We start from the raw sequence: 8,820 nt of genomic DNA, 5'->3' as shown, positions 1-8,820 counted from the left end.
AAGGCAGGTGAGCGAATACTTTTGGCAATATAGTGTATTTTAGCGAAACCCCCCAATTACTGTGGTGTAGATACGTTCTAGGAACACGTCCACCCAATGGACAGCTCATGTCTATTGGATGTGCAGCGTTTGTCCCTTTCCTTAGTCCATGTTAAACGGCCTGTGATCAGCGCAAAAGGGCGTGTAGGTCCAACCTGTGTTGCACCAAAACGACGCGCTGTCACTGTAGTTCCTCCGAGACAAGCGAGGATGTGACCGTTTGTGTGTAGCTCGGCTCCAGCGTCTCCTTCACCGGCTTTTATTACTTAAATAAATGTAAAACTTGTCATAATAGAAGCTGCGGATTCCCAAAGGTGCCGTGACTGTGTGTGTTTTTTTTTTAGATGTCTGGTCATTTGTCATTTTCACTTGTCATTTAATAAAGACATAAGGTGAATGGACGCGCGTAAATTCAGTGCGCAGTTTATCTAAGCATCTAATGATTTCACCCCTATAATAAACATTAACACAGTCACACAGACCATGAAACACCGTATTCACTTTTGGACCAAAGCAAAATCACAATTTCTTACACACATTTTTAAGGATAATAATTTGGATTTTGCAAAAGTATACTGCTTTATTCTGCTCAGGTTTGCAGGTATCTGAAGCCTGTCCCAACTGTCACTGGGCAGGAGGGCAGGATAATCCCCGGACAGGTCTCCAGTCTGCCTCAGGTCCAAGACAGACAGACACCCACAGACATCCATGTATGCATACATACATACATACATACATCACATTTACACCTAAAGACCAATGAACCTCACATGCATGTGTTGGGACTGTGGGAGGGAACAGGAGGAAACCCATACAAACATGGGGAGAACATGCAAACCCCAAACAGGTTCAAACTGAGAAACTGTTATAAATACATTTGCCTCTTTTGTCTTCAAAAACAATTTTACGGTAAATTTAACTTTTATCCATCAAATCATTTGCAAAGCTGATTCCCAGTCACTTCATTTTTTAGTGTATATTTTATAAAATACAGTAAATTAATTTGTGCCTTAAATGTTTACATCAGTGTTTCTCAAACCAACATGAACCTCATTGGGTTTCAAAGGAAGAACTTCACCACAAAATGAGATAGAAGAAACTCTGCTTTCATTAAATGTAAAGAATCACCAGGAGTTTAAAACATGAAAATGTAGTTATTAATATGGGCTCTCTATTAAACATCCACCTCCAACATTATTTATAGATAAAAGTTCATTTTTGTAAAGCAGCTCTTCACATCTTTATTATAGCTAAACTGTGAAAGTCCTCTGACAGGCAGTTTATTAGAATTACAGTCTCTAAACAATTCTCAGACTTAAAGTTGCCATCATCCCATAGTGGCACATGGGTCTTGACCCGATGTCTCAGGTCAGTGTAGACAAAGTGACAGATGATGGTGTGGTGACCAATGGCAGCAAACTGTTTTCTAAGACAGGAGGAAGCAGCAGAGCAACTCCGTCTCAGTTTAAAATCTATAGGTTGTCGTAATTAATCAGTACGAATCACACAAAGTAAAAAATGCTCAAATAGAAGGTGTAAGAAATTAAAATGTCACAGTAAAAAGATTTTCCACAGAAATATAAAAAGCTAAGATTTAAACCAAAAAAATCTAAACAAATTAAGTCACATTTCAAAAAATCTAAAGCCAGTTCTGCACACATCCAGTAATTAAACGTAAAGACACAATCAGTGAACAGAAAAAGAGACAACCAAAATATCAGTTATTTCTGATTCATGGTCTTTGAACTGTACAGGTTCGGCTTAGTGATTGTTACTGTCCCCACGACACGTCTTGATCCAGCTGCAGCACACACAGAAAATCTTCATTATTGCTCTTATTAAAGTATTAACACAACCTCCTCACTGAGAGAAATCAGACACAAAAGCTGTAACAGATGTACTTGGTGACATCTGTTAGAAACTACAAACAAACTTCTTCCATCTCATCCACATGTGTCCTGTCCTGGGTGAGATTCTCATGTAGTTTACAGCTCTTTTCTTTGTCCATTCTGAGGAACTTTAGTTTGTGACAAAGACAGAACTACAAGCCCACTATGATGAGAGTTTTCCTTGTTGTAAAATGGTATTTTGGAGCTGAAGGTGAATGCATCGAAATGAAAAAATAAATCTCTTTGCATGGAAGCAGCTGTTTTCCATCAACACCTGAATGCATCACGAGGAGCTGCAGAAATGTTAAAGTGAGCACATTAACATGAAGAGGAACAACAGAAGCCAAATATCTTGTTAATAAATGTTATGATACCTCAGTGTCATTTATTCGAATTGTCTGATATTTGTGGACAGGACACGTGTGATACAGGCGTGTAACACAGCTATTGAGACTCACTTCACTTCATACTGCCTGAGCTTTTTGAACCTTCTCACTGACCTTCCTCATGCTCTCACAAACTTTTCTGTTCCTTTTGGTTCACTGGACTCTGGAGAAAAAGCTGCTCCTGTTCTTTACACTTTATAGCAGAACTAGACAAAGACATAAAATGAAGCAGGACTCTGACGATGGCCAAGTCGTCGTGATGAGACTGGGTCTAATCCACTTAAACCTAAGGCACATGATGGATTAATCACAGACTGAGATGACACGGAGTTAATATATGAGTCTGAACATATTTGGTCCACTGTCAAGGCAGGAAAACACCAGAGAGGCTGTAGACAAAGAGAACATGAAACTCAAATATACAGACAAACTCAAAGTAGGTGGTGAGACATGTCTCTGTCTGTAGAGCAGTGTGCTCCATTCACCGAGGGCTGTGGAGTAAAACCAGGTGTGATCTGGACCCTGTAAGAGATGTCAGACTCTGGTGAGGAAATCCAGGCCTAGGGAGGCTGGGATGTGCAGTGTCTCCAAACTAAGAGCAGACGGGGTGTATGGGAAGAGGACAGGGAAGGTGTATTTGGTGTCCACCAGGAGCTGAGGGGGGTCATTTCTCTCCTGAAGACATTTCTGGACACAAACACAAAAACAGTGGTTAAACGAGAAGAGGAAGGAAACTGAATCACATCCTGTACAGTCATTGAGCACTTTATTAGATACACCTCTCTATTACAATAAAACCACCCCCAGTTTCTGTTCAGCACTGTAGCCATTCTGACTAAGAGCCATAGTTCTGTTGAGCCTAGTTCCCCCTAACTTTGAGCAGCACAGACTTCATGACTTTCTTTATGAATAAAATTGTAGCAGAAATTGTAGTAGAAAGAATTCACCAGATTCTCCCCCCAAATATTACAGATAGAGCTTCATGTACAGCAGCGCTCCCGTGGTTGTCTTTGTGCTTCTCTGTCCCTTTCTGCAGGTGTCTCTGGCTTTGAAGCTGTGTGTCTTCCAGTCTGCACCTATTGGTCCTACCAACCTGCCCAATGTTATGTTGTTGCTTTTGTTGCTCTTTTCTTTTCTCTCTTTACTTTCCACTGACCCCAACCGGTCAAGGCAGATGGCCGCACACCCTGAGCCTGGTTCTGCTGGAGGTTTCTTCCATTAAAAAGAGTTTTTCCTCTCCACTGTTGCCTAGTGTTGCTCAAGGAGGATTTGTTAAGTTTTCTCTATACATCTTTATAGTCTTGAATTTATTTAATTTATTGTTGTGAATTGGCGACATAGAAATAAAGTTCAATTGATTGAATTATTACTGTGACTGACTGATCACTTCACAGCTGCTGCTGCAGCAGATCCATCACATGCAAAAGTTCTTTGCTGGACTCTAAGCTGAGACTGTGGAGCCTGATGGACTGAAGTGAGCTCACGTCACTGTAAGAAGCTTGAGACAACTTTTGCTTCGTGATACGTAGCATTATCCTGCTGGGGGAGCTTTCTGAAGCTGGTAAACTAGCTGGTTGTTGTTCTGATGTCAGCAGTTTATCTCATACTGAAACCAGCAACAATCAGATCACAGCTTCCTCATGTTTGTTCTCAACAACAACATAACTGTTGTAATTTGACTTGCTTTTCAAGTTGCTTCCACATGATTGGCTGATCAGATATCTGCATTTAGCAGTTACCTAATAAAAGTGGCCACAGACTGACTGCTGTGGCGGCTACTTTCTCCCTAGATAAACTTGCCAAAAACACACAAACACACGAAACCACAGAGTTAATTTTAATTTTATCACACTCTGTCAATAAACATCCTGTGTAACTAAAACTATGGTGGAGGAGAAAACCACACCTTGGATTCTAGGCCTTTAATTTGTTTTTTCCACAAGTTAGTAACTGTAGTTCTTCCTCGGTCTAAATAAAGTTCATTATGGGTTTTTGAATGCTGTTGTGTCAGTGTTTTTACACTGGACGGCAGCAGTGGTTTTGTATCGGTTTGGTTCTGCCATATATGTCCCTTTAATTCATGAATAAACAAACAAGCTTTAAACTCTGATCTAGTGTTTGTTAGTCTTCATAAACCAGCTCAGCTCAACAGTAAATCATCAACACACATCAGAAAGTGGACGACCATACAACAATGGACATGAAACCAGAGAGATACAGTCACACGTTTTAAGATATTAGAACCTGATCCAAACTGCTGACAGGAAGTAGTGCATTAATCTGTCAGTAAAAGCACTTCACACCTCATAGTGGTGACTAAGAACTAGTTTTGACAGGCAGAGCTATGACTGCACACTATCACCTACTCCTAACTACAGGTTGATTTGTGCTGTTTGTCATGAGCAGCTCAGGCCTCATGTGGATCCATGATGCACACAGGGGACGTGTTTCCATATGAGGAGTTATCCATCAGGGATGTTATCCTAAAGCTAAAGTGAGACGTGTGGTCAGAGGATGGAAATTGATTAACTGGATCCACACTATGCTGTGAACACAGTATTCACCCGTTCACCTTAAGATGTTACCTGCCGCTGCTGCTGCAGAGGAAACAGAGCTTTACTCGTGTGGTGTTGGTGTCTCTCACCTGAATGTTCCTGATGAAGGACACGGTGACTCGTTCTTCGAACTCATTCAGAGGCGTGTAGAGGTTCAGGATCTTCACAATCTGCAAGAGACACAGAAAAATGCATTGATCTCTAGTAGTCAGCGGAGTTGGTCCATCGATAGGCTGATGGTTTACCTGCTGCGTGGTGAGAGCGGTGCACAGAGAGCAGATAGCCTCGGCATCCTGAGAAGTCTTCTTCTTGACCTGCAGCAGCTGAGCGGCCTGGATAATGGGCTCCAGAGTGGCTGCGGCTTTACTCTGATACAGGTTGTTCGCTCGGAGCCACTCCTCCATCTGACTGGTGTTGTACCTGAACACACACGAAAAGAAAAAGGTCAATTTCTGCTGTTTTACATAAAGATGAAACTTTACATGAAGTCTTTCCTTCAGGATTCTCCTATCAACTACCTCAACATGACCTGATGTTGTCAATAACACAAACTTTTTTCCCCATCTGTGTTTTATGTTACATTTCCATCTGAACCAAGACATCATAGAACTGATTCCACAGACTTAGCAGGATAGACCAGGATAGCAGAGGTGACGTCTGTCTCTGTGGCTGTACCTGAGCTGCATGCCGGTGCTCCAGGAGCAGACGTCTTTGCGTAGCAGCAGGTTGTTGAGGGTGATGGCATTGATGCAGTGAAACAGCTGACGCACCACTTGACCCACGATCTCTGGGTCGAGGCCATGATCCCTCATGATGCCGTTAAACTGCCCCAGCTGTCGGATCAGAGCCTCCAGGGTGTAGCTGCTGGGGCCATCTCCGTCCATGCTGGACGAGCGGTTCCTGTAGCCCATCGGCTTCACACCCGCCAGACTGGGAATGCTCTCGCTCTCCAGCATTGCCGACACTGAGACACAAGGCGAGACAGAGACAGAAATAAGAAAGAGAAAGAACATTCTAAAGGTAAGAGGACACCTCAGAGGATTCCTGAGTAACAGAGGAAGAAAGCATGAGCTGATCGTAAAACACTGACCAACAGTTCAGGAACAGTTTTGGATAGAACCTGTCTCCTGTTGTTTTAAGCTTTCACAGCTGATTCAGTCACATTTGCCCTTTGATTGTGAGGAGAAAATTTTCATCTCTGCTTTAATGAGCATGTTTACGTATTTCTGTGCTCTCCAGATGTCAGGCTTGTTCAGATCAAAGCGGTGAACATGATTGTGACAGTTCTGGAGAAGTTCTCTGTTCCTCCTGCAGTTGCTGTGACCTATGTAAACCTGCTGACAGTGTCAGAGGGGATTTTCACCTGTGACGACACTGCACTTGGGTCGGGCTCTGAGGAGAAGTCATGCACTGACGGCAGCTGGTGTGGTTGCCGTGGTAACGGCCGTACACAGCACAGCGATGGCGGCGGTTCAGATCTTGAATCAGTGGATGGTGAAATGAGTCAGAGCAGCAACTGCTGCTGCATCACAGAAACACCACGAGAGAAAAATCCCCGAGTGTTGGACAGTAAAGCTGAGTCTGCTCAGAAATGATCACATGTAAACACACAAAACAGAAATCCACACAGAATATTACTCCACATTCCCGTTATAAGCAAACAGTGGCTCTGTGGGTAAAACATGACCCCTGCAGCAACCCACTGTTCCCCCAGGGGGGGGACGGGTTAAAATAAATATTTTTTTAAGTCTGGTTTTTACATTTCTGCACGAAGCTGCCTTACAGGAGGGTTTCCACCAACAATCTTTGTCTCTCAGTGCTCTGACCCCCACACAGTGGTACTTCTTTTCAAACTTTGCATCGAGCAGCTGTGGTTCATCTGTGAAACTGCAGAGCGGCGTCGCTCTCTGCTACATGGATCATGTCACTAAGTGAAACTGCTGCAGATCCAGTTTGTGGCTCTGTGGTTTACTCACTCACAACACAGTGAAGACTTTCATTTCCAAATATGTGGCTTTATATGCAGAATCACCAAACACCTGGATGGTCCCTGATCCTCATCACATGGATCTTCATCATGTTTAAAAATGTACAAACATATCTTCAGAGCCATGTAGTGAAAGCATTATAATTGGCTCAACAAACGCTTCCTTGTGCCTTCACCGTTAAGAACGTAAGTACCTCTTGCTCAGTTTTCACTCTCGCTATGGAAGATGAAGAATACTCAAACTCAAACACTGTATCCAGGAGATAAATCTGAGGATTTAAACTGATCATTTAATTCATGATCACGTTAGTTTGTTAATTCCAACATCTTTCTAATATTTTGATATGAAAACCCTTAAATTGTGACAAACTCACCGATCATGGGCTGGATAATGGCCTCGGCCACCTTGATGAGCTGCTGGTAGATCTGGATGGAGAGGTCGCTCAGCACCTGTCGGTACTCGGCAAGGTCGAAGTTCTTCAGACAGTGCTCGTTCTGTTTGGCTGTGTTCTGGGTCATGAAAGCCTGGACAAGAAATGACAGCACACAAGTGAACACGCGGCCTGACTACGTCAGATCTAACACACAGACTGTAAGGGAGCGGCTCTCACCTCATCCCCGCTATACTGCTTCAGACAGTGGAGCAGGCGGCTGGTGTTGGCCAGCCAGAAGCACGTCATGTTAAAGTCGTCATTGTTCTTCTGCACGGTGAATACAAACAGTTAAAATAGAAGGAACAGAGTGTGTGTGTGTGTGTGTGTGTGTGTGTGTGTGTGTGTGTGTGTGTGTGTGTGTGTGTGTGTGTGTGTGTAGGGTCCGACCTTGAGGACCTTCTTGATAGAGTTGATGGTGGAGGTGAGCAGAGACTCCACCTTCTGGTCATCGTTGATGTAGTCGGCGTGGCGGATGCACATGAAAAGGATGTATGCGGGCAGACAGGGGACGGTAGCAGACACTGTGCCAGGTTTGACATCTTAAAAACACAAGGGCACATGTCAGTCATTCACACAGAGGACAGCCGGTCACCAAATGGTGAAAGCAGACAGGGTAAAGCTTTTCATGGTATCTCCAAAAGAAACAAACAGTCTTATTTAATCGGTTCGCTTTTTCTGTTTGTCTCTGTTTTGTCTTCATTTCTTTGTTCTTTGAAGTTACATCATGATTCGTGTGTTTAGTGAAGAAGCTACTTGGGGAAACAGTGAAACTCAGAAACCAACAAAGATAAAAGAAGTCCAGCTGACGTGACTTAACCTCAAGATGAAACTCAGAAAGGTCTTCTGATGCAGCTTCCTGCAGCCTTTTGTCCCCCTGTCACATTCACTTTCCTCCTTTTTTAAGCTGTGTTTGTGCAGGTAAAAAAGATGGCATCGCTGCAGATTCAGTTGCATTTACTCATTTATAGATGTAGACATAATTGTTGGTACCTTTACATGCAAAATGACAAACCTACTGTTTTCTCAAAAAAAAAAATTGATAATAAAAAGAATAAAAGAAAAACTCTAAGAAATAAATTACATTAAAATCAGAGTTTGCAGATATTTTAAATCAGATTTTAAACAATATAACAAATCCAAACAAAACAGCAGATGCTGTTTTTCTAGTTTCTAATAACACCTCAATCTTTCCTGAAGAAAAAAAACACGTGAATATATTTAAGTTAAAGTGCAGATGAGTAGAAGGAGTGAAGTAAATGAGGACAACTGCTGATTAATCGCCACAGTTGGAGCTGCAGCAGGAAACCGAGTGTGAAAGGTGTCAAACCTGCAGCTCAGTGAAACGCTGCAGCTAATTGGATGATTTATCACATAAGGCATCTGGAGCAGCCAGTGACCTTTGTGTTCACCTCATGTTTAAATATCTAATTTCCTGATATCTAACAGCTCCCCGCGACTTTGGTCTACATTCAGTTTTACCACAAATCTCTTTCAAACATCTAATCAGCAAACTGCGTCAGGACTCATCTG

At 42.6% G+C, this 8,820-nt stretch overlaps 1 protein-coding gene across 2 annotated transcripts in view; it reads right to left on the bottom strand.

The window, feature by feature from the left end:
- Window positions 1–1,124: 1,124 nt before the first annotated feature.
- The window catches only part of myo5b (myosin VB), a 32,206-nt gene continuing 24,510 nt past the window's right edge, over window positions 1,125–8,820 (bottom strand). For both annotated transcript variants that reach the window (XM_067483382.1, XM_067483383.1), the window contains exons 33-39: window positions 7,678–7,829; window positions 7,468–7,557; window positions 7,231–7,381; window positions 5,545–5,833; window positions 5,115–5,289; window positions 4,959–5,039; window positions 1,125–3,001 (exon numbers count right to left, since the gene is read on the bottom strand). In XM_067483382.1, coding sequence (XP_067339483.1) covers window positions 2,849–3,001; window positions 4,959–5,039; window positions 5,115–5,289; window positions 5,545–5,833; window positions 7,231–7,381; window positions 7,468–7,557; window positions 7,678–7,829 — 1,091 coding nt within the window. In that variant the 3' untranslated portion in view covers window positions 1,125–2,848. The remainder of the gene's footprint in view (window positions 3,002–4,958; window positions 5,040–5,114; window positions 5,290–5,544; window positions 5,834–7,230; window positions 7,382–7,467; window positions 7,558–7,677; window positions 7,830–8,820) is intronic.

The sequence above is a fragment of the Channa argus genome, chromosome 18, assembly GCF_033026475.1.
Source record: "Channa argus isolate prfri chromosome 18, Channa argus male v1.0, whole genome shotgun sequence".
NCBI lineage: Eukaryota > Metazoa > Chordata > Actinopteri > Anabantiformes > Channidae > Channa > Channa argus.
The sequence above is the reverse complement of the archived record's forward strand: the minus strand, read 5'-3'. Positions and strand labels throughout refer to the sequence as shown.